Source organism: Arvicola amphibius, chromosome 1, assembly GCF_903992535.2.
Source record: "Arvicola amphibius chromosome 1, mArvAmp1.2, whole genome shotgun sequence".
Taxonomy (NCBI): Eukaryota; Metazoa; Chordata; class Mammalia; order Rodentia; family Cricetidae; genus Arvicola; species Arvicola amphibius.
In genome coordinates this window covers 185,971,561-185,997,333 of record NC_052047.1, presented here as the reverse complement: position 1 = coordinate 185,997,333, position 25,773 = coordinate 185,971,561, and the positions used below count along the sequence as shown (strand labels likewise).

The following is a 25,773-nucleotide window of genomic DNA, read 5'->3' as shown; positions in this document are numbered from 1 at the left end:
CTAATTTGAGGTCCATGTCACAAGAAAGAGCTCATGCACAACAACACTGCCTAGATCACCAGGAACCAGAAGCTGGATAGCCTAGATAGCCTAGGGTATAACCAAACAGGACTGGGGAAAAAAAAAAATCAATGAAATGATTCCTAAGGATGTTCTGCTATATTCATAGATTAGTGCCTAGTTCAGTTGTCGTCAGAGAGGCTACCTCCAGCAGCTGATGAGAACAGAGGTAGAGACCCACAGCCAAACATTAGGTGAAGAGAGAGCCCAGGTTGAAGGTCTTTATTGGGTTCCTCCCCTTGGAGCTTGGAGAACTCCAAGGAAGAGAGAAAGAAGGAATAGTGGGAGCCAGAGGGGTTGACAACATTGGGAAAATATGGTCCATGGAATAAACTAGGCAGAACTCATGGGGGTTCACAGAGACTGAAGCAGCAATTCCAGACTCTGGGTCTGAGCTAGGTCCTCTGCATATATGCTATGGTCGTTGGCTTGGTGTTTTGGGGAGACTCCTGACAGTGGAAGTGAGAGTGTCTCTGACTCTTCTGCTCTTGGGACCCCTTTCCTCCTACTGGGTTTCCTCACCCAGTCTTGATGTGAAGGTTTGTGCTTGGTCTTATTGTTGATATCCCAATATCAAGTGTTCTTTTCGGGGGGGGGGGAGGGAACAGAGGGTAGGTGGATCTGAGGGAAAGGGGAGATGTGGGGAAACTAGGAAAGGTGGAAGGAGGGGAAGCTGCAATCAGGATATATTGTATGAGAGAAGAATAAAAATTTAGAAAAAGTCTATCTCTACAGCATGATTGATTGAGCAGGCCCCAGTGACAATCCCATCCAGTTTCCAGTTCCCCGCTTTTGTTTTACTTCCAGAGTCAGGAAACTTACCTCTAATTGGAACTTGAGGTGCTCCCGCATGCTCTCAAACAGTAAGAAGCATACCCGTAGGGAAGCAGCATACAGGTTCAGTCGTTCTACACTGAGTAGCTGGGGATCAGAGAGTGAGAAGTCATGAGATTTCTGAGGTTGAGTGTAACTGAGCCAAAAAAGATACACGAGAGCAGACTAGTGCAGCTTCCACAGAGGGCCTGCGTTGTAAAGGGATTCTTTTGTTGTTGTTCTTCTTTGCTGTTTGCTTTAAAAAAAAAATGTTGTTTTACATTTATTTATTTGTGTGTAAGAAGTGGAGCAGGGACACACATGAAAAGGTACAACCAATGGTAGCCAGTTATCTGTCTACCTGCTAGGTATCAGGAATCAGACCCAGCATGTCAGGTTTGATAGTACATCCTTTTACCTGCTGAGCTTTCATGCTGCCTGATTTTGTTTTTCTGAGATAGGATTTCATGTAGCTCAGGCTGGTCTCCAACTCACTATATGGCTGAATAATCTTGAATTCCTTATCTTCCTGCCCCTCCCTCCCAAATGCTAGATTATAGGTACATACCACCACACCTGGGATTCTGACAGAGCCTCAATTTAGCTTTCCTTCCTTAACTCCTTGGAGAGCTATTGGAAGCCTTTTATTGTGATTTCTGGTCAACTGAAAGGGAGGTAGTTTCTTAGGATCATCATCACAGGGTCTCTGGCTTCTTAATCTCAAAAAGTGTCTTTTTTTTTAAATGATTTATTTATTTTTATTTTATGTGCATTGGTGTTTTGCCTGCACATATGTTGTGTGAGGGAGTTGGATTCCCTGGAACTGGAGTTACAGACAGCTATGAGTGGCCATGTGGGTGCTGGGAATCAAACCCGGAACCACTGAAAATGTAGCCAGTGTTCTCAATTGCGGAGCCACCTCTCCAACCCTGAGCAATCTAGTCTTACCTGGAATAAGTGGCGACACATCTCATCCTTGATGAGGCCCAGGAGGGTCTGGCACTGGGCTACAGGGGCTGACTCAAGAGCCACTGTCAGCAAATGCAGTCCCATGTGGATCATAACCTCAGAGTTGTGGCGGTCATGTGGATTTGTGAGGGAGATAAGGAAGCGGAAGAGCTCACGGATACAAGGAAGACCATAAGGAACCAAAGCTGTGCCTGAGAAGGTGGGAAGAGAACAGGAACACTAAGATATATCCTGGCTGCTTGACAACACTTGGATCTGTGTTATTCATGAGAAGAACTTGTATGTGTATGTGAGGAGGTGCACGGGGGGGGGTGTCATGTATATGTGTGTGGTACATGCACGTTCATGTGTAGTGTGCAGCTGTACGTGCCCGAGCATGTGTAGATGTCAGATGTCTTGCTCTGTTTCACTGCCTTAAACAGGGTCTCTTGTTGAACTGGAAACTCTCAGGACCCACATGTCTGCACACCCAATGCTGGGGTTACAGGCATATGCAGCCACGCCTAGCTCTTTATATGGGTGTCAGGGATTTGAACTCAGGTCTTCATGCCTGCAGAAAAGCAATCTCACCCACTAAGCCATCTTCCAGCCCCTATATGTGGCAATTTCAGGAAAATAATTTCCTTCAAGGAGAAGGATCCATTACCCATCTCTTATTGGATGAAATCAGAATCAAGGATTTTTGTTAAAAGTCCCAAGATACACACACACACACACACACACACACACACACACACTGTTCCTTCTTTCTTCCTATAGTCTCCCAAAGTCCTTCTCTGAATGACTCAGGGAAAGGTTCTATCCATGCCAATAGTTTTCTAGCTTGATTCCATTTCCTGTTTAAAAATGGGACATGGAGGTAGTAGTCAACTTCATTCAAGCTAGTCTAGGCTCAGAAAATGTATCTGGTAGGTTGGGGCAGATGAATGGACAGAACCTTCCAGAGAGTACCTACCTTCCTTCTGGGAGGACTGGGTAAAGCGAACGCCCCGGGGATTGACATAATCCATGTCATGGACAGAGGCAGAGGCAGAGTGGTCAGTAGGGGATGTGCACTCCTCCAACACTTCAGGGATAGATTCCACCGATGCTGACTGGGCCTTTTCCACATGGGCCCCTTCCTGATATGACCAGTCACAGCCAGATACAGGAACAAAGATGAGGCAAGAACAACTTAGAACTTATTCTCATGAAGTATGTGTCTTCCAAGCTGTCTTCAATGGACCACAGCTCACTGATTTATGAACTTATATAAGATGGCCCAGGGCCATCTTAAACAACACTGATCTAGGGTGACAGTATTCTACAGGTGCAAAGGCTCTCATATGCTCAGGATTTAGATGATTACCTTCCTATAAAAGCCATTTCCTTCCCTTTTGTCAGATACTACCTACCAGTATAGGTACACCCTGATACATCTCACGAGTGCCTTTTCACAGCCAGTTATGCTGTGTGTTTTCTGAGCAGCAAAAATGATTCTGGGAAACGGGAAAACTTCCTATCCCAATCTTCCTCCTCTTCTCTCCCCACCCCCAATCTCTCTCTCTCTCTTTCAGGATAGAGTTTCTCTGTATAGCTTTGGCTGCCTTAGAACTCGATGTATAGACCAGGCTGGCCTCGAACTCACAGAGATCCACCTGCCTCCCAAGTGCTAGGATAAAGACGTGTATTACCATGCTCAACCCAACTCTCTTTTAAGACAAAGCATGGGTACAAAACCCAAAAGAACAAGACAGCTCCTATAGTAACAAATTGTAGAGGGACCTTTAGGGATCAGTCAGCCATACCTGAGGGTCAAGCTGATCGGAAACTCGTATCTCAGTGCTCCCAGGCTCTGTGGCTGTGCTTTCCTTTGGGGAGCCAGCTTGTTCAAGGTCAGTGAGGTCCTCCTTGGAGGTGGTCTGGGAAGATAATTCCAGGCCACTGTCTGTACAGGGACTGACCACTGTTGAGGCAGCTTCTGAACTTGCAGAGGAGACGGATGTGGGCACATCAATGAAAGGCATGCCACCTGACGAGGAACAGAAGGGAACTTGAAGGTGCAGAGGCTCTGTGAGTGAAGCATCCCCTTTAGTACCAGAGCCTTGTTACTCAGACTGAACACTCATCTATAAATGCCTCTGAAGTAGTAGAAATCTCTCTGAAAAGGGAATGACCTGAAGTCATGCAGGGTTGTTAAATGGTCATAGTTTGATTTGATTTGAAATGTCCCTTTCTATTCTCTGCAGAAAGACCAAAGCCCCTCAGCTGATTGGCTTTCCATTTCAAATCCACTCCCCGAGAAAGACAGGATCTTTTCCATCTGTTTTCATCAGAAGAAGCAACCTAGGCACTCACTAGAAAGGCTAGAAGATAAGGTGGCTCCATTTGGGGTGGGCAGCTCTGAACTTGGTATGACTTTGGTTGTATGACGTGGAGGCCGAGGGGATCTTTTCTGCTTCTTCCACTTGGATGAGTCACTCATGCCTCCTGCTCTCATTTTCAGCTGGAAATATCATACATCGTTAGTATCCAGACTAACAGAGTAATTTAAACAAAGATGTTATTCCTAGAAATATCTCAGCACTTAGTCATTCCGTTCTCTATAAAACAGCTTATGTCCCAAATCACTGTTAGATAATCTAGACCACCAGACTATACACCTGGGCCTCTACATTTGCAGCTTTTGGAGTGGCACATGGAAGGCAACATTCTGCTTTTCAACTAGTCGTTGATATAGCCAGCTGTCACACACTGTTCTTGCTGACCAGGGAAGAGCAGCTTTGCCTACAAGCCTGTGGACTGACTTTCTTCCACAGTCACTGCAGAGCAGCTCCTAGTTCTAGCTCTTGTCCAAATATGAGTACCTACTCTTCCTATCTAGATTCAAAGCTTCCTCACTAAGGCATGAACTGGGATCTAGACCATAAGGACAACTTTTATTCTACAGTTCTTGCATTAAATGAATGGTGAGGAGTTGATCTTATAGAGAAAGGAGTGATGCTCCAATTATTTGTGGCATTAAGAATGGAGTGCTGCTGCTGCTGCTCCCAATTTGTGCTATAGCAATAAAGCCTCTTGTTCTTACAGTTGTCCTTCCTACATTTTATTTTACCATTATTTACTTTTTTAGACAGGGCCTCATGTATCCTGGACTGGTCTCAAAATTACTATGTAGCCAAGGATGACCTTGAGCTTTGGGTTCTGCTTCTGCCTCCCAAGTGCTAGGATTGCAGGCATGTGCTACCATACTCCACTTACGTGATGCTGAGGCTCAAACACAGTGCTTTGTATATGCGAGCAAAGACTCCTGCAACTGAGCTACATCCCTAGTACCACTAGATTCAATGTTAAAGGATCTGTTCAATTTCTTCTAAGATTTGGAGATAAAAGTCTTCCTTCAAGCTCCCTCATAAAGCTTTGATAGTCTCTGAACATCTACTAAGAAACCAGATAATCTTTCTTTCTTTCCTTCCTTCCTTCCGTCCTTCCCCCCCCAAATCTCCTCCTAATAAAGGAGAGGCCCCCAAACTGAACCTTTCTCTCAGTTCTGAAGAGTACCAGCTTCTCATTGGATTCATATTCTTGTCCTTCCACCTCCAAAACACCTGCAATATATGTCTAAAACTGAGCTACTATGACTATGCAGGAGCCAGAAGGATGCTCTTCCCAGTAACCTTGGAGTTCAGATAGATCACATTCATGGTAAAGACTGATCTGGGAGAAGAATGAGACAAACAGAGAACACAAAACTCAAAGGGTCAATGAAAGAACAAAAGGGCCATCTGGCCTTACTAGTCATTATCACTAGGCTCCAGAAAGCTCAAACAACTAAAGGTTTATGAGATAACTCTCCTTTCTAGGAGACTCCTCTGTATCAGTCCCAATGGACATTCTTTCTACACAAGAATTGGTATTTCCTATCTTCCACTTTGTATTGCTATGTTCGTGTCCTAAGGCTCTAAGGTACATGGCAGGCAGCAGGTGTTCATGGAACCTTATGCCACCTTATCTGTACAATTCCAATAAAGCAATAACTTTATAAAAATAGTACAGGCCCTAGGCAAATAATCATGGCCACATGCAGGCTAGCCACTGAAGACAGCTAAAATTTGTTAACTATGCAAACACAAAATGAGACAATGCATTCAAATAGGACAGACACACCCCTAGCTAGAGAACACTCACATAGTTATTTTATCTTCAATGACAGGAATGCTCACAATCACACCTCTGGCATGCACAGTCTTGTGATGGATAACCTAGACATCCCTCATCCCTCTCTTCATCGTCTTTCAAGGGCTCAGGTAACCTTTTTATACTCCTCCAGTAAACTCATCTACATCTTGAATTTTAAACAACAGAGGGTATCTTTGTAGATATTAGAAAATTCCCACCACTGGTGGTGGCATATGCCTTTAATCCCAGCACTCAGGAGGCAGAGACAGGCAGAGCTCTGTGAGTTCAAGACCAACCTAGTCTACAAAGGAAGTTCCAGGTCAGTCTCCAAAGTCACACAGAGAAGCACTGTCTCAAAAACAAACAAACAAACAAACAAAAAATAAATAAATAAATAAATAAATAAATCCATCCCAGTATCCTAGGCTGCCATGCTCCTTAGTTCCTGTCTATCAACTCTGAGACCTAAATCTTGCAATGATCCCTTTTATGTAACCAAGAAATAAAAACCCTCACAGGATGTGCCACCTTGACCACCAAATCAGTTAGGTATCCTGACCTACTCAACGACTATGCTTAAGCTCTCCACACCAGCTCTGGGACAGGGGAGGGGAGAAAGAAAGATCTTGCTTGAGGTCCCTGTAATTTCCCTAGAAATGGTGGGTCTTAAGTCCTCCCACAAGATGATAGCAGGACCCAGGCTCTCTAGGCTCACTATGTGATGTTCAAGACTTAATTCTGCTTCCAGGCAACTAGAAATCCCAAGAGAATTCTCAGTACTGCAAAGCTACAAACACATGCAACTCTTCAAACGCCAAGCTGTGTTACTAGAGTAGGTAAGTTGTGCTCTGAACAACAGAAATTGGACCCAATGTTACATATAAAAAAACTAAACATTCAAATAAATAAATAAATAAATAAATAAATAAATAAATAAATAAATAAATGGGGGGAAGGAGAGGGCGAGGGTGAGAGACCTTGAGGTTCTTAAAGAGTAGCACCCTCTCTAACTGGTTCAGGGCTTTGGTCTGCTCCCCACTACTTAGCTGCAGTTTGCTGAGGAGACATGGAGAGATCTGTGAAAGACAGGCAAACGACAGTTTAAAAAGAGTGAAGTCAGCTCAGGACACAGGGCAGGAATGGGGTGAATGGAAGGGAGCAGGGCAGGTGCATGCACCTAGTAGCCAAGGGTCACTCCACAGGCAGAGCCTCATCAGAGGTCTGACAAGTGCAGAGTTTTGGTTCACGACAGAAAGAGGCCATCCTGATCACCATTCTTTTCCTAGCAGTTTGATCTGGAGTTTAGCTTGATTTGATCTCTTCAACAGAGACTAGAGCAAGCAAGTCCCGTCTTATTCAGCATTAGGAAGGAGTTGGGGTACAGCCTCTCTAGGGCTCTCATTTGCTGACAAGACTGAGCCAGAAGGAGATGGTCAGACTTTCATCTTTGTCAACAAGAATCTTTAGCTTAGCCTGGAAAGCCTGGTCCAGTTTCCTTAAGGGCTGGCTCATCTGCATACATGGTACGTCAGCAAGGAGAGGTACTGACTATAGGAGTGGCAGCTATTTGTAGATTTCAAGCAGACCAATCTAGGCAAAACCATGTCTTTGCTACTAATCAATAGTATTCCATAGCACTGAGTCTGGAAGTTAAGGAGGTTTGGACAGGGAACAGCAGATGAACTTTCAGACCCCACCTTCTTCATGTTGGTTCCCACATAGCTCTTGGGTTCTTCTTTAAACTGAGGTAACCTATAAGATAGAGAATGGCATGACTATTACTGGGGATAATGACAATGTTCTCCTCTATGCCAGTTATAGCAGGTGAATTGGTCCATAGTATGTATCCTTGTATCTTAGTTAGAGAAAAGCTAATCTCATCCCTTTTAGAGCTTCAGAGCCACAGAAACTGGGTGGGTCATGTAAGACATAGATAAAGTAGACACTGGAGTAGGGTAACTAAGCACCCTTTGGAGTAAGGAGGTTCTTTTTATCCTTGGAAATCACTGCTGAAAGCCAAGAGATAGAGAGTTAGGCACAGAGAAAGTAGTAAAAACAGGCTGGTGTTTTAAAGGCAGTAAACCCATGGGGAAAGAAACTTGGCAGCAGAGTCTGAGGGCAGGCTAATGTGCAGACAATAGGGATTAACTCTAAAAGCAAAAAGAAATCCCATCGATAGGTTTAAAAGTCATTGCTTCAATTCTTCTCTAGTGAGTCTCTGGATAGGAAGTATAGACTAGGCAATTAGATTTAGGACAGAAAGGCTTTGTGGGCTCTAGAATGAAGGAGTCCTTCCTAGGGAAATCAAAAATCATGGTTTCCGTGGGATTAAGGGGTTTGCCAGGATACAGAGTTTTAAATGCTAAACTCACGGAATCTCAGACCAGCCAAGATAAGGGCCAATAAATCAGCTTTCACAACTCCTGGTTACCCTAGTCTTGGCCTTCTTTTACAGAAATCAGGCTGAGCTCTGGAAGCTCAGCAACCTGTTCTAGGCTGCTTAAATTTGGCATCTTCTCTAGGTTCCCTTTCCCAGATGCTACCTGCACAGAAACAGACACAAGTTTGGGAAGCAGAGATTAAATAACCCTCTGCCTCCCAGAGGCCACAGCAGCTCTCTTCCTTCTCCCTTGCTCAGTAACCCTGGGCCTGGAGAACTACTGCTATCTATAATCCCAGTGGCCTCTGATGTGGTTATGGGGTTGGCCAGGTCCCTAAAGTGGCTGTGTGAAAGCAGGCAGACTCCAGAGGCCTGGGCAGCCGGGCAGAAGCAAACAGCAGCAGGTTTACCTTGTGAAGAGCAGCTGCACCATGTCTACGAGAGTGTGCTCTGCGGATTTTCTCAATAACTCTGCACAGGCAAAAACAAATAACACAGGTGTCATTACTTGCTGTGCTATTATCAGGAGACTTCTCAGAGCAGACTCCCCTCCAAACTGTATTTACTAAGGATTATGCCAAACTTATTAAAACCAGCTCCAGCTCAGCCTGGTAGCTATAACTTTATCAGACCACTAGGTGGTACTACTGAGTCAGGAAAAGAGGACAACTAGATGGGTTTTCTTGGATTATCAATTGGTGTCAATCCCAGAAAACCTAAGGGCGATTTGGTTCTGTAACTGAGTCAGTTTAAGAGCTATCCCCACTCCTGCCTGGGAACAATGGGTTAAGACCTTTATTCTAGCTTCATAACAAAATCCCCAATGTTACCCAAGGTAGATGATGGAGAAATCCTGTTCCTATGGGGTTCAGAGATAGTATCCTATACACATAGATACCAGATTATCAGAGGAGAGCGAAGGAACTAGAATTCAAGTACCTACCACTAAGCCTCATTTCAAAGCAAATCCGGAAGCAAGACTGCATAATCTCACATACAGATTCATTTGTTAAGTGGGTACCCACTGGGGTTAGCAGCAGAGTTCGGAGAACCTACAAAAGGAAGAAAGAGAGGACATTGTAATGAACCAAGTAGGCTGAGTAAAGCTTACCTGAAGGTTGAAAAGGCACCTACCAGGTAAATTTATTATTATTCTTACCAGCGCTTGTGTTGTGTGTATGTTCATGTGTGTTTGTGTGTGTTAATGGTCATGTGGAGGCCAGATCATAACATGAGTATCAACCTCAAAAATGTGGTCCAACTTTTCCTTTTTGTTTTTCAAGGCAGGGTTTCTGTGTGTAGCCCTAACTGTCCTAGAACTCACTTTGTAGACCAGGCTGGCCTTGAACTCAGAGATCTGCCTGCCTCTGCCTCTGCCTCCTGAATGCTAGGATTAAAGACGTATGCCACCATGCCTGGCTCCCCAACTTCTTTTAAGGCTAGGTCTCTCACTGACATGGAGCTCACCAATTAGGCTAGATGGGCTGAGCAGCAAGGATCCAGGATCCTCCTGTCTTGGCTTCCCTGGGATTACAACTATACTCACCACCTTGCCTGGCTTTTTGCATGAGTATTGGGGTCTTCATGCTTAAAAGGCACACCGTATACTACCTGAGCTCTCTTCAGTTCTTTCTCTTAAAAAACAAAACAAAACAAAACAACCCCCCCCCCAAAAAAAAAAACCGGTGCTGGAGATCAAATTACATAGACTAGGCAAGAGCTTTGCCCAAAAAAACAGGTGAGCATCTCTTTACCTTCTGATTTTTTTTTTTTTTTTGAGATAGGATCTTGTACTTAGCCCAGGTTGGGGTGGAATTTCTACTTCAGTCTCCCAAGAACTACAATTACAAGTATGCATGACTATGCCTGATTTCAGGGTAAATTAGCAAGAATGCTGACCTCAAAGCTGGGTACAATGTAACATGCTTATAATATTAGCATTTGAGAGATCAAGGCAGGAAGATTAGCAGAGCTACATAGAACTCTGAGTTCCAAGTTAGCCTAGTCCTACAGTTCTAGAACACCCAGGGCTACACGAGATACTCTGCCTTAAAAAACTAAACTAAACTAAAAACAAAAAAATTAAGTGCTGACCTTATTTCATTCAACCTGAAATAGACGCCCAAGTGCTTGACTTGGGAGCCCTTTCTGTGCTTAGCACACGGGACACAAGCTCTAGCCCACACCTAACAGAGAGATGACATGGGTACAATCTACCAGAGGCGCACATGTAGAAAGGGCTTCTGGTATTTGATATCAGTTCATTTAGAGCTCTTAATTATTTTCCTTAGGAAAGCTTTTACTTTGGGTACCTGGCTCCTTGTTTGGAAACAGAGTTGGTCTCTAAGCCTCAGTGGAGTCAAAACACAGCTTCATGCTGCCTGCAGACTCGGGTAAGTAGAGCTAGCAGCACCAGCCCTTGGCCATTAGTCTAATTGCTCTTCCCTTCCACTTACCTGGAGGATTTTCATCAGGACAACTTCATCGCTGGCAGGATCTGTGCCCACAAAACGGGCGTGGGTGACAGCATCTGCCATGTTCTCCATGCCCTCTGCTGTGCCCTCATGAGTTGGATCTGTTCCAGCAAAAAGGGACAGATTAAATCATGTCAGAAAGACAGGGAAAAAGGAAGATGACCTCTATAAATTGCCTGGAGAGACTCTGGCTTTCTCGCCAGTTCCCTAACTATGTTTTTGTTTTTTGTTTTTTTTTGAGCTACCTAAGAATTTTACCCATAACTGGCTTTAACAGTTCCCTCTGCACAACTCTACTGAGTCAAAAAACATGTCTTGTGTATCAAAATTACCTGTAGTATTTGTTTAAAAAAAAAACAAACACTCAGTCTCCAGCTTACTTCTAGTTTTTTTTTTTTTTTCTGTAGAGTTTGTGTGTGTGTGTGTGCATGTGTATATGTCAGAGGTCAATGCCTGGTATTTTCCTCAGTTACTCTCCACCTTATTTATTTATTTATTTATTTTTGAGACAAAGTCTCTCACTGCACCTATAGTTCAGTGATTCAGCTAGACTGAGGTGAGCAAGCCTTAGGGATCTTCCTATTTTCACGTCTCCAGAGCTTGCACTACAGTGCCCAAACTCAGGTCCTGAGGTTGTGTGTACTTTCTCAACTGACCCTGCAGAAGCTTTGATTTTGTAGGTACACAGTGGGGCCTAAAAGCCTGCATTTCTAAGAGCTGAGGTAAAGTTAATACTGCTGGACCAGGGACACACTTGGGTAATCACCAGTGGTAAACTACTCACTTTGAAGTGGAAGGCCCTAAAAACAGGAACCAAAAGCAAGTAGAGTCAGAGCTTTGAATGCCAAGGCTGTAGCTTTTCTTTTTCCCCCCTTCCATCTTTTTGAGACAGGGTTTCTCTGTGTGACAGCTCTGGCTGTCCTGGGACTCGCTTTGTAGACCAGGCTGGCCTCGAACTCACAGAGATATGCCTCCCTCGGTCTCCTGAGTGCTAGGATCAAAGATGTGTGCCACCACTGCCCAGCATTCTTTTCATCTTTTAATAGAACTTCTTTTTATTTGGAGTTGTATGTTCTGGCACAATTGAATTAAGGGAATGATGTTAAAAACAGATGGTTAGTGCCACCAGTACTTCTATCTGGGTACCATATTATACTAGATCAAAGGTCCTTATTTAAAACAACAACACTGAGTAAGACTCTTGATACAAAGACCAGGTGGGATGCCACACACTTGACAGGCTGAGTGATGAGCTTGAAGCCAACCAGGACTGTAAACAGAGAGATTCTGCCACCTACTCCAAATAACTTGTTTTCATTTATTTATTTAGTTGGTCTTTTTGTTGTTGTTGTTTTTGTTTTTGAGACAGGGTCTTGCTTGTGTAGACTAGGCTGGCCTTGAGTTCACTACAAAGCTAAGTGTGGTCTTGAATTCCTTATCCTCCTTCTTCTACCTTTCAAAGACTTGAAATTATAAGGTATGAGCCAACCATAAGCAGCTTTTTTAAAAAAAAATCTCGTTCCTCCTTTAACTAACCAGGCTTTAGGAGAGAAAAAGAAACAAACTGAATAGGACCAAAGACTGGGGAGAGGGAGGCAGCTAGGATTTGACCTACAACTAAAGGCTGGAAGTAAATGGATAAATTCTGCTTCTACTTTTGAATTAAAGAGTCACATGGAGCAGGCTAAAAGCTGTCTCCAGCAATGCCTTCAGAGTCCTGCAGAACTACGTGGACTGCTGGCTTCTGCGCCAGGCTGCTTCTGGAGAGTTCATTTGTTGCTTAGCTTTAGAAAATGAGCTCATGGAGTTAATTAGGAAAGGCACAAGGTAAAGCTCAAACCGGAGTAAAGCTGAGGTAGCACGGAGATTGAGCACGTCCGGAACATAGTGATAGGAGTCAGGAGACACATCTTGCTACCCCTCCCTCCTTTTTCTTCATTCTGAGTCAAGGTTTCACTATGTAGTCCTTGCTTGCCTGAAACTCTCTATATAGGTCAGGCTAGCCTTGAACTCACAGATCCCCTGCCTCTGCCTCCAAAAGTTTAACTATATAAACCACACCTGGCGATTTTCCCTGTTTTGGTACCTGAAATTAATGGAGTTCCCGGGCCTAAAGCTTGGAGGATTGTGAAGAAGCCTGAGCATTTTTCTGGCAACAACGAGCAGGAAGTCTTTCTTTAAACATGAGTACTCTTTGTTTTCCCTTTCTCGTCTGTTGTCGTCGGCACTAGTCTCCAACACATCCAAGACTGTTCTACCTGCATCAACCCTCTTCTAAGTATTCAGTGGCTGCTTCAGAGATATGCAAAGGGAAACCAGTTTCAGGACTCAGAGCACAATGTGGTGATCCAGCTTTTCCTCCTGTCATCCTCTTGTGTCTCTCTCAATCAGCAAGACAATTCCATTCTTTTGTTTTTGTTTGTTTGTTTGTTTGTTTTGTGAAATATGGTTTCTCTACATTATAGCGCTGGCTGTCCTGGAATTTGCTTGTAAGACCAGGCTGGCCTCGAACTCATAGAGAGATCTGATTGCCTCTCCTACAGAGTGCTGGGATTAAAGACATGTGCCATCACTGCCCAACTGAAAATTCCATTCCTTATGGCCCTTGCCTAAACCCTCTGCCTGAAAGTCATTATTTAGGCCTCCAGGGTTACAGGAAAGCCCAGTCTTTCTTGGTAATGAATGGCATATCAGAGTTCAGTGAACAGCAGTCTTGCTCAGGGCTCCTGGGAGTCTGTTTCTTCCTATCTTTTAGTAATTTCTTGATAAAATGATATAAATTCTTTTGATCTTTTTGTATTCTCCTTTCCTCAGCTTCAACAAAGTAGCAATTGTCTTTTTTTCCAAAAAGGCAGGTAATAGTAACAGGTCCTTAGAATCACTGGAAGAGCCTGCCAGCAAGCTAGACAAATCATGGCTTGGCAGATACGTGGGACCAAACTAAGGACTGAAAATCATCTCAGAAGTCTTGGGCTGCAGGATTCAGGGAACAGTGGGTGGTTTCTGTTAGGAGGTCGCTATACAAAGGGTGAGTTGACAGCTCAATTAGTAGCCCTTGTGTTCTTGGAGACTCCAGACATCTTCCTTTTCTATCACTTGGAAGCCAGCTTCAGAGAGAGTTGCCAGAGAGTTGCTTTTGTACACTCCTCCCTGCTCCTTTTCTCAGCCTATAGCAATCCTCACCTCCCAGCATTCTCCTTTCCTACCACAGGAAGCTCCAGTGACCAGCTGGCCTGAGGGCTCCAATGACCAGCCTGTTTGCCAAGTCCAGGAAGGGAGCAGAGGAAGGAGAAAAGATCAAAGGGAAAGACTCAGAAGGGCAGCTGGCTGAGGTTATGAAGAGACATGACCTGCAGGTGGTGCTCAGGTCAAGGCTGGAAGCAACTGGGCCTGGTTTCTTTTAGGGAAAGTACGAAGCTAAGTTTAGTGGGTCTGGATGGAGAGGTTGAGGCATTATCTACTTAGAACCTGGCTGACACCCAAGACTCCTGCTTACTGCTTTAGGATCCTAAATTTAAAGCATTTAGGATTCTAAATGCTTTAGTTAAGACAATCAAATTTTCTAGAAAAGATAAAGAGTTTTCTCCCCTGAATGTGAAGGTCATTCATTTGTTTCTGGCTAACGAGAACCTAGGCCTCCCCCATCTTTCCTTGTTTATTTCAGCATTATTTATAATGGTTTCAAAAAGGGAATAATGTTAATATTAAATAAAAAACACCATTAAATCCGGGGTGGATGAGAGGGAGAAGTAGGAAGTTATTATTTCATTGTTAAAGTTTGACCAATGAAAAAGTTTGAGATGGTAGAAATAGGCGCACAATACTGTGGGCATAACTAAAACTATTATATACTAAATCTGATTAAAGAGGACTGGGGATGTGGAGTGCCTGTCTAGAATGCATGAAGCCACTAGTTTGATACTAACATTTCAAAAACCTGGGTGTGGTAGCACAGGTTTATCATCCCAGTATGGGAAGGTGAAGTCAGGAAGACATGAAGCTCATATTTATCCTTTCTACATAAATCTGAGGTCAGCTTGGGCTACATGAGATCTGTCTTAAAGGAAAACGGGTTAAAATGGAAAATTATATATATGTGTGTGTGTGTTTATATATGTATATAATATATATATGTTTTACTACAATGAAAAGAAAAAATCAGCTATATAATTATCTTGTGTGTATCAAATTAAAACTATTAATTGAAATATAAAAAAATACATAGTAAAAATCTCCTTTTATCCCACCCCTTTTTAAAAAAGGATAATTAGACTGGACAGATGGCTCATCAGTTAAGAGTACTCTGATCTTCCAGAGGACTCAGGTTCAGATCCCAGCTGCTCATCAGTATCTGTAACTACAGTTTCAGGGAAATCTGATACCCTTTCTGGACTCTATGAGTATCTGCATGCATATTGTGCTCATATATATATTCAGATACACACATATACGCATAAAATGAGTAAATGAATCTTTTTTTCTTTTCCTTTTTTTTTTTTTTCCTGGAGACAAGGTTTCTCTGTAGTTTTTTGAGCCTGTCTTGGAACTTGCTCTGTAGACCAGGCTAGCCTCAAACTCACAGAGATCCACCGAGTACTGGGATTGAAGGTGTGTGCCATCACTGCCTTGCTGAATAAATGAATCTTAAAAAAATAATAATAATACTGCCTAAATCCAGTACTTGAGAGGCTGAGGCAAGAGGACTGAAAGTTCCAGGCTACATAGAAAGCCCCCCCCCCCCATTTTTGGTTATTCGAGATAGTTTCTCTGTGTAGACCAAGCTGGCCTTGAACTCAGGGATCCACATGTCTCTGCTGATATTAAAGGTTTGTACCACCATCTGTCTTAAAATGGAGGTGTGCATGTGGGGAAAGGGTTTGCTCATACATATATGCGTCAAGAAACAAGTCAAGTCATGTAATTGACACTTTTCCCTAAAGAAGAGATTCCGGCACCACAACAGAGGAGAGACACTTAGCTCTTCTTTCAGATGTCTCTGTATTATTTGCTTTCTTACAATAAACATAAATTATATTTAGAAAATAAGGCAGACCAGATCAGAGGGACAGCTCAGTGGGTAAAGAAACTTGCTGCCAAGTCTAGTGATTGGAGTTTGTTCCTTTGGCTCCACATGGTGGAAGAAGAAAAAAACCTATGCCACAAATTGTCCTCTGTCCTCCGTGTGAACACTCCTACTCCCCAAGACAAAGAAATAAAAGTAATCTTCAACAAAGACAAACCAAACCACAATGGTATCATACGCCTAACTCTCCAAAGGGTGACAGAAGCTAGCATCACAGGCAATCTCCTCTCTTCTCTCCCTCCATGTACAGCTAAGTTAATCTGCATGATGGATAGTGAGTAGTCCTATCCTCTACCAGGAATGGGAAGGCAAGACTCACTGGCTGCTTTAAGGCCTGAGCAACTGAACAGAAGCAGGAAATAGCGTGTTGGCGATGTCTGACGGAGTTCAAGGCTTACCAATGAGTGCGTAGGACAGGAACTTGTTGACAGAGGTGAGTGCCAGGCCGGTGATAGGACCAGTGGTATCTTCAGAGCGGATAACTTCCAGAAATGGACGAAGGAACACATTTGGCTCAATCTCTGAGAGTTCTGCAAGTAAAATGAAAAGCCACAAATCAAAAAACTATCTAACAAAAGTTAACTCTGGCAAAAGGTCAGTTCTGTCTGTTGAAGGAAGCTATAGGTCTTCATGGCTGGGTCAGTCCTCCTCCCCCTAGAATAACTTGAATTAAATTCCTGACACTACCATTTTATCTGTAAAAGTTTTAGTATGTAGCTCTAAAAGATTAAACATTTTTAAAAAGCACATTTTAAAAATTAACAGTAAAACTATTAAAAGGGAGAGTTTTATGTCATATACAGCCTATCAGGGTTTTTTTTTTAATTTATTTTTATTTTACATGCATTGGTGTTTTGCCTGTGTGTATGTCTGTCTGTGTGCAGGTGTGAGATCTTGGAGTTACAGAGAGCTGTGAGCTGCCATGTGAATGCTAGGAATTGAACCCAGGTCCTTCTGGAAGAGCAATCAGTGCTCTTAACCACTGAGTCATCTCTCCAGCCCCAGGTGTTTTTTTTTGAGTTATTTTTTGTGTGTGTGTATGAGTGCTCTATCTGCATGTATGCCTGCATGCCAGAAGAGGACATCAGATCCAGCTATATAGGGCTGTGAGCTGCCATGTGGTTGCTGGGAATCATACTCAGGTCCTCTGGAAGAGAGGCAGTCAGTGCTGTCAACTGCTGAGTCATCTCTCCAGTTTCAGACTTCAGACGTTTTGCTATTATTTCATTAGTGTTGTGCTTGTTATGCTGGAGATTGAGCTCAGGACACTTCATATGCTATGTAACTATTCTTCCATTGAATTATACTCCCAGCCCTTGATCAATCAAGAAATTAATAGCTGGGCATCAGGCATGGCAGTTCATATCTATAACTCAGGAGGCAGAAGTAGAAAAATCACTACACATTTGAAGCAAGCTTGGTATACACAGCAAGTTCCAGGTCAGCCAGAGTAGCAGACTACTGTTTCAAAAAAAACAAAAACAAAAACAAACAAACAAAGAAATCAGCAATACTTATTTAATATAACCAAAAAGCATGAGTTAATTGTCCATGCTCTTGTCGTCATCGTCTTTGGTGACACACAAGCAAGCTTTACCTTGTGTACAGAGTAAGACTAAGGAAATCCCAGGGTGAGAGAGACTAGTTCATAGTCCCTTGCTGAAACGGAAGCCTAAAACAAGCAAAAGGCTGAGCAGCCTCCAGTTACAGAGACAATCTGTAATCTTGGATTGGAAGGTCCTAACCACTCTTTGCTGCCTTGCTGCCTGCCTTCCTTCCTTCTTTCCTTCCTTCCTTCCTTCCTTCCTTCCTTCCTTCCTTCCTTCCTTCCTTCCTCCCTCCTTCCTTCCCAGAGAACACAGGCAGCTAACTGTCCTGAGATGAAGGAGCATTACAGTCTTTGAGAAAAATAAGGTTTAGTTAAGATAATGACTGGCCTCAAACCACACAATAAGCAGAGCTGGGATCTACATGGTTCTAAAGCTCCCCAAACCATATACCTATCCTACCTAATTGCCAGCACATACTTCCACTGTAGCAGATTTCATTCCAGGTCAAGAAGACACACCGCCCTGGACTTCCTGCCTACCCGACTTTGCTGAGGGTTGAATTTGCTTGTTTATACCCTACTGTGGTTTCAGCTTTCAGAGTTCAGAAACTTGTTAAGAGATATGATCAAAGCTATCCCATTTTTAGAGACAAAGGGAAGGTAGGGGTGTCTCTCTCTCTCTCTCTCTCTCTCTCTCTCTCTCTGTGTGTGTGTGTGTGTGTGTTCATTCTTATAAACCTTTATTTTCATGCAAATCTAGGGCACTCCCTACTCAGTTCCTACCTTTTGTCTCTCTGAGCAAACATTTTCTGGGCCGGCTGCTTCCCAGATTAATGCTTTAATTAATTGGCAGACTGGGTAGCATTTTCCAAGCCTGTCTGTACAGTGATCACATCAGCTGTAAAAAACCTGCTTCTCATTTCCCACTGGGTCTATCCAAGAGAGGACAACTTACATAAAAAATAAAGAGAAATGTGTGTGCACACATGTACGTGTGCAATAATAAGCATTAAGGTAGACAGACTATATTTAGGAAAAGTGGAATACATAACACTTTTTAAGAGCATGTTAAAAGGTGTACAGTTAGACTAAGAAAATGGCTAAATGAGTATAAAGTGCTTGCTGCATAAACATGAGGCCCTGAGTTCAGACCTCCAGCACCTATGTTAAAGTCTCTAACTCCAGTGCTAGGTGTAGAGACAGAAGAATCCTGTGGGCTTGTTGGCCAGTCAGCTTAGCTGAGAAGATTTATGAGAGATTCTGTCTCAAAAACAAAGGTAGGCAGCAATAGGTAGGCATCTGAGGTCGGACTCCATACACACAAGAAAACTTAAAATCATCTTCTCTTACTACTTTATGTTTACCTTGGTCTGTCATCTAAAAGATGCTCACATTTGGTATACATAAGATATTTACCCAAGCTGCTTGCATGCAGGGGCTTGTCCCTATTTATTGTAGGACAGTATTCTCTTCTCCATGTGTGTGTCATAGGTTCTTTATTCATTAACTGGCTGAAGGGCATCAGTCTCCAGTTTACTACCCTGCCTATTAGAAAAGTGGTTCTCAACTTAGAGGTCGCAACCCCTTGCAGTCGAACAGACCTTTCACAAGGCTTGTTTAAGATCATCTGAAAACACAGATATTTATATTATGATTTATAACAGTAGCAAAATTATAGTTATAAAGTAGCAGATAATTTTATACTGGGGTCACCACAGCATTAGGAAGGTCGAGAACCACTGTTGTATCGACTTCTCATCTACATTCAAGTCTTCAGTGACGATACAGTTATTTGCAGATGTCCTCACTATCTAAGGATTGGTCCTTTCCAGCCTTTTACATGTTTATACAGCAGACATAATTTTGGGTATGTTTCTGTCTTGGTTTTTTTTTTTTTTTTTTTTTGAGACAGGGTCTCTCTACATAGCCTTGGCTGTCCTGGAACTATGTGTTCCAGACTAGGCTGGCTTAAACTCAGAGATCTGCCTGCCTCTGCCTCCCTAATGCTAGAATTGAAGTTGTGTGCTACAATGCCCAGCTTTACTTTTGATGAAACCCAATTTGTCTTTTTGTTATTGCTTTGATTTTGAGGTGATTTTGTTTGTTTGTTTGTTTTTGAAACATGGTTTCTCTGTATAGCCCTGGCTATTTTAGAACTCACTCTCTAGACCAGGCTGGCCTTGAACTCACAGAGACTCACCTGCCTCTGCCTCACAAGTACTGGGATTAAGGGTGTGTACCATCCAATGAAACCCAATTTATTAATATTTATTTTATGAATTGTGTTTTGATGTGATACTTAAAGTCACTCTAGTGAATCTTAGGCTTCTTCAGTTTTTTTTCCACCTTGAAGCAAGAGTTTATATAGCCTCGACTAGCCTTGAACTTATCCTCTTGTTTCCAACTCCTAAGTGCTGGAATGACAGGCACACAAAACCATATCTGGCTCTCCTTTGTTTATCTTACTTATTTTGAGAAAAGATCTCACTATTCAGTCTTGGCTGGATTGGAACTAAAAATACTAAAGTTTTTTTGGATTTTATTGCATGAGTGTGCTGCCTGTGTATAACGTGCACTGTGTGTGTGCCTGGTGCCTGTGGAGGTAAGAAGTTCAAGAGAGACAAGTGTTCTTTACTCTGAGTCACCTCTCTAAATAAAGAATTCAACATAAAGAATATTCTTAAAAAGTCATTATCCATTTCACGTAGCTGTCTAAAATATTAACAATGCACCTTGGGCTAGAATGCAACATTACCAGAAAAACCACAGCTTTTGCATTACACACAGAGTTGGGATAAGATAAGAGAGACAGACAATGGGCACTGTTGATGGGACACGTGCTGGCCAGGTAGGTATAGATTTTGCTCCTTGATTTATGGCATTGTTCCCCAAACCTTTCAGGATTGTATACTCAGGCTCAGTTGTCCTGGAAGTTTCTCTGGGTACTTTTCAAAGGTGTGAATATTCAAAAGACTACTGCTCTCATGAACCATGTTTACTATTTCCTCACAGACACTCTAAGCTCATGTGTTACAGCTTTAATGCCTTTCTATTTCCCACAGGTAAAATGGGAAATGTCCCTTATCATAAAAGTTCTTAAGCCCATTAGCATGAGGATAGCAGAAGCAGTCAAGAGTCCCAGTATAGCCAAGACTTCATGACATACTGCTGTAGTAGTAGCTATTTTTGGCTGTTGAAGAGGGATTTTACATTGCTTAAGGGATATGGAGAGATTGCTAGCAGTCCTGATACTATAAAATAATAATAATAATAATAATCCCTCTTTTTTTCTTTCCTCCTCCTTCATCTCCTCCTCCTCTTCTTTCTCCTTTGCCGCCACTGCCACCACTGCCTCCACTGCTTTATTTACCTCTCAGGCTCATTCCCTACAGATCTTGCTAATGTCAATTTGGAATTTCTTTTTATTTTCTCTTTCCCTTTAAGTCCCCTGTAGATACCTGACAGGGTAGTAGCTAATAATAAACTTATAAAGAGTCTTTTCTTTTTTCTTCTATAGAAGAATGAAACTTTTTACTAGATAAAAGGAATTTTGATTGAAAAAGCCGCTCCAAGTACAATGGCTGCATAAAGCTGGGGTACACCAGCATGCTGCAAAGTACAGCTACACAAGTTTTTAATTTCTCCTGGGCTTTGAAACTGCTTGCTTGATTCTGGACTTGGTGGTAATAGTGCATGCAGAGAAAGGGCTATAGCAGCTTTGGTCTGCCTGTATGTTACAGATGAATTGCTCACCAGTTCCCTCTAGCAGGAAAAGTACTAGTGTTTAAAGCTCACATATCAAACTTGTACTCCAGGGAGGGAGATGGCTCAGTCTGTCCTCAAGCCGCTGTTTGAGGACAGTCCCTATGGGCCTCATTTAGCCTGCTGGCCTTGTTAAAGGGGCCTTGTTCTCCCTCTTGGATTAGGAGTGAACCTGAATAAACCTAAGACTTAATTCATAGGGCAGTACTCCAATCAATAACTAACAGTGTATAGTGACTGGGTAGAAGGAGAGAAACAGAAGAAACTAAAATCCTAGGACAGTCGAGGCACATAGTAAACCTATAGAAATAACTTGGTATTGGGGCTAGAGAGATGGCTCAGCAGTTAAGAGCGCTAGCTGTTCTTTTAGGGGATTGGGATTCAATTCCCAGCATCCATATAGCAGTTTGTAACTGCCTACATTTACGTCTTTGTGAGGATGTCAGATCTCTTGGAAATGGAGTTATAGACAGTTGTGAGCAGCCATGTGGGTGCTGGAAATTGAACCCCCTCTGGAGGAGCAGACAGTGATTTTAACCTCTGAGCCACTGCTCCAGCCCAGCTTGATATACTTTTTAAGAATTTAATGAAGTCGGGCAGTAGTTGTTTCTGGACAAGCATCCCTCTGCTCTCTCCCCAGGGAGAGTTGTGCTGCTTTGAGGACAGAAAGATGGCCACAGCCTGCCAAGGTGGTCAGTCAGAAAGCACAAACAACAGCCCCCCACCCTTTTTTATACTGGTTATCTTGAGACTTTGTGTGGCAGATCTTTAGGAAGGATGAGTTTTATGTCATTTCTGACTTAGGCTGAGGACTTGTGACCATGATCTGTAAACTACCAATGGTGGACAGAAAGAAAACATAAATTTATGATGTCTAATCCTAGAACTTTTAGATGTTAACCCCAAAGTGTGTAAATTAAGGAATCACTCAGGCTTAATCAGAGTGATTTTTTTCCCATCCACATGGACCAAGTGAGAGGTGGGTATGGTGGCTCAGGTATAATCCCAGTTACTTAGGCTGATGCAGGAAGATGACAAATTCAAAGCATGCTTGAGCTATAAATGGAGTTCAAGATCAGACATGCAAATTTAGTAAGATCCTGTCTCAATAAAGAGTAAGTAAAGCTGGTGATGTGCCTCAGTGATAAAGCCCTTGCTTAATATTGGGGTCCTGGAGCCAGGCGGCGGTGGTGCACGCCTTTAATCCCAGCACTCGGGAGGCAGAGGCAGGCGGATCTCTGAGTTTGAGGCCAGCCTGGTCTACAAGAGCTAGTTCCAGGACAGGCTCTAGAAACTACAGGGAAACCCTGTCTCGAAAAAAACTAAAAAAAAAAAAAATGGGGTCCTGGCTTCAATCCCAGTACCAATCAATACAAAATTCCACCAATTAAAAGGTAGAATTCCAAGCCAGGCAGAGGTGGTAAACGCCTTTAATCCCAGCACTCAAGGACAACTAGGACTACACAGAAAAACACTTTTTTTTTTTTGGTTTTTCGAGACAGGGTTTCTTCTGAAGCTTTGGAGTCTGTCCTGGAACTAACTCTTGTAGACCAGGCTGGCCTTGAACTCACAGAAATCCTCCTGCCTCTGCCTCCTGAGTGCTGGGATTAAAGGCGTGAGACACCAATGCCCGGCAAAAAAGTAGAATTCTTAAAGTAACAAAATGTTTAAAAGCAAAACCCAAGCTGGGTTAGTTGATAGCCTGAAAAGTGAATACTTTCTAAAAGATTTTTATTTTTACTTTACAGAACTCCAGGGAAACCTGCACATATTTGGCATTTACACACAGGCAAATATATACACATAATTCTTTAAAATTTTTATTTGAAAAATTTATTTATGAATTTATTTTATGCTTCTGTGTGTGTAGTTCTGAGGGCAACTTGTAGGAGTCATTTCTCTTCTTTTACCACATAGGTTCCAGGGATCAAACTCAGGTCTTCAAGCTTCGTGCTAAGGACCTTTATCCTCTGAAGTATCTCGCTGGCCCTCCATTCTAATGAATCCAGTATAATTCATTTTTCTTTTGTTTTTAAAGACAGGGTTTTATCCCAGGCTGGCCTTGAAATTGCTATGGCCTTGAATTTCTGATACTCCTGTCTCTATCTCCCAGGTGTTGGGATTACAAATGTACATGCATTACCATATCCACTTTCATGTGGTGTGGGGTAGTGAACCCAGGGCTTCATGCATGTTAGGCAAGCATTCTACCAACTGAGCTACATTCCCAGCACTTACTTGCCTTTCTTTTACATTTTTTTTGTTAAAAGATTTATTTTTTATTTTGCATGTATGAGTATTTGCCTGCATGTATGTCTGTGTATCTGAAGCCCATGGAGGCCAGAAGAGGGTTGGATCCCCTGGAAGTGGAATTACAGACAGTTGTTAGCCACCTTGTGAATGTTATAAACTGAATCTGGATTCTCTGCAAAAACAGCAAGTGCTCTTAACCACTGAGCCATCTCTCCAGTCCAGAAATCATTCTTTATATTAAAGTTTTAATTTAATTAAAAATTTTAATCATATATGTGTGGTGATATTTTGTTTGTGCCTTAACAAAAAAGCTTGCCTGAAGCTTTATTTGTCAGATTACGGAGATAGTCACACTAGTTAGCCACAGAGGCCAGGCAGTGGTGGCACACATATTTAATCCCAGCACTCATGAGACAGAGGCAGACAGGATACCCCATTTGGTCTGAGGATTCCGCAGAGGCAAGAACTAGTGGCTGGCTGTTCTGCTTCTCTGATCTTCCAGCTTCACTCCCTAATATCTGACTCTGGGTTTTTATTAGTAAGGCCAATTAGAAATTACACTACAGGGGCTGGAGAGATGGCTCAGTGGTTAAGAGTATTGCCTGCTCTTCCAAAGGTCTTGAGTTCAATTCCCGGCAACCACATGATGGCTGACAACCATCTGTAATGAGGTCTGGTACCCTCTTCTGGCTTGCAGACATATACACAGACAGAATATTGTATACATAATAAATAAATAAATATTTTTAAAAAAAGAAATCACGCTACATATACGTGTTTTTTTGAGAGAGGGTTTCTTTATATATAGTCCTGGCTGTTCTGAAACTCGATATGTATAGACCAAGCTAGCCTCAAACTCACAGAGAACTGCTTGCCTCTGCCAAATGCTGGATTAAAGGTGCGCACAATCACTTTTTTTTTTAATTTAAAGAGAGGCTCTTGTCAACTTAAACACTTTCAGTAATGTAGCAGGATACAAGTAGCCCTCCTGTAGTCAGATGATAAATGGGCTAAGAAAGAAATCAGAGAAACATCACCTTTCACAATAGCCACAAATAGCATAAAATATCTCGGAGTAACTCTAACCAAACAAGTGGAAGACTTATATGACAAGACCATAACAAATGGAAAAAAGAAAGCATATTCAACGAATGGTGCTGGCATAACTGGATATCAACATGTAGAAGAATGAAAATAGATCCATATCTATCACCATGCACAAAACTCAAGTCCAAATGGATCAAAGACCTCAACATGAAGCCAGCCACACTGAATCTCACAGAAGAGAAAGTGCAAGTACACTTGAACACATTAGCACAGGAGACCACTTCCTAAATATAACCCCAGTAGCACAGATACTGATAGAAACAATTAATAAATGGGACCTCCTGAAACTGAAAAACTTCAAAGCAAATGACATGGTCAACAAGACAAAACGATAGCCTACAGAATGGGAAAAGATCTTCACTAACCCCACATCAGACAGAGGGTCTGATCTCCAAAATATACAAAGAACTCAAGAAATTGGACACCAAAAGATCACATAATCCAATTAAAAAATGGAATACAGACCTAAACAGAGAACTCTCAACAGAGGAATCTCAAATGGTTGAAAGACACTTAAGGAAATGCTCAACAATCTTAGCCATCAGGGAAATGCCAATCAAAACAACTCAGAGATTCCATCTTACACCTGTAAGAATGGCAAAGATCAAAAACACTGATGACAACTTATGCTGGAGAGGTTGTGGGGAAAAGGGAACACTTCTGCATTGCTGGTGGGAATGAAAGCTGGTACAGCCCCTTTGGATGTCAGTGTGGTGATTTCTCAGAAAATTAGGAAACAACCTTCCTCAAGACCCAGTAATACTACTTTGGGTATGTATCCAAAAGATATTCAATTATGCCACAAGGACATATGTTCAACTATGTTCATAGCAGCTTTGTTTGTCATAGCCAGAACTTGGAAACAACCTAAATGCCCCTTGATTGAAGAATGGATAAAAAAATGTGGTACATTTACACAATGGAGTACTATACAGCAGAAAAAAATCTTAATTTTACAGGCAAATGGATGGAGATAGAAAACATTATTTCGAGTGAGGTAACCCAGATCCAGAAAGACAATTATCACATGTACTTACTCATAAGTGGTTTTTAAAACATAAAGCAAAGAAAACTAGCCTACAAATCACAATCCCAGAGAATCTAGACAACAATGAGAATCCTAAGAGAGACATACATGGATCTAATCTACATGGGAAGTAGAAAG

At 42.3% G+C, this 25,773-nt stretch overlaps 1 protein-coding gene across 4 annotated transcripts in view; it reads right to left on the bottom strand.

Annotated features, from left to right (window-relative positions):
* Positions 1–25,773, bottom strand: part of Gbf1 (golgi brefeldin A resistant guanine nucleotide exchange factor 1) — a 138,193-nt gene that overhangs the window by 29,110 nt on the left and 83,310 nt on the right. For all 4 annotated transcript variants that reach the window (XM_038324742.1, XM_038324753.1, XM_038324761.2 and 1 more), the window contains exons 4-13: positions 16,336–16,467; positions 10,837–10,955; positions 9,324–9,432; positions 8,791–8,851; positions 7,698–7,752; positions 4,180–4,327; positions 3,630–3,853; positions 2,798–2,963; positions 1,822–2,033; positions 883–981 (exon numbers count right to left, since the gene is read on the bottom strand). In XM_038324742.1, coding sequence (XP_038180670.1) covers positions 883–981; positions 1,822–2,033; positions 2,798–2,963; positions 3,630–3,853; positions 4,180–4,327; positions 7,698–7,752; positions 8,791–8,851; positions 9,324–9,432; positions 10,837–10,955; positions 16,336–16,467 — 1,325 coding nt within the window. The remainder of the gene's footprint in view (positions 1–882; positions 982–1,821; positions 2,034–2,797; positions 2,964–3,629; positions 3,854–4,179; positions 4,328–7,697; positions 7,753–8,790; positions 8,852–9,323; positions 9,433–10,836; positions 10,956–16,335; positions 16,468–25,773) is intronic.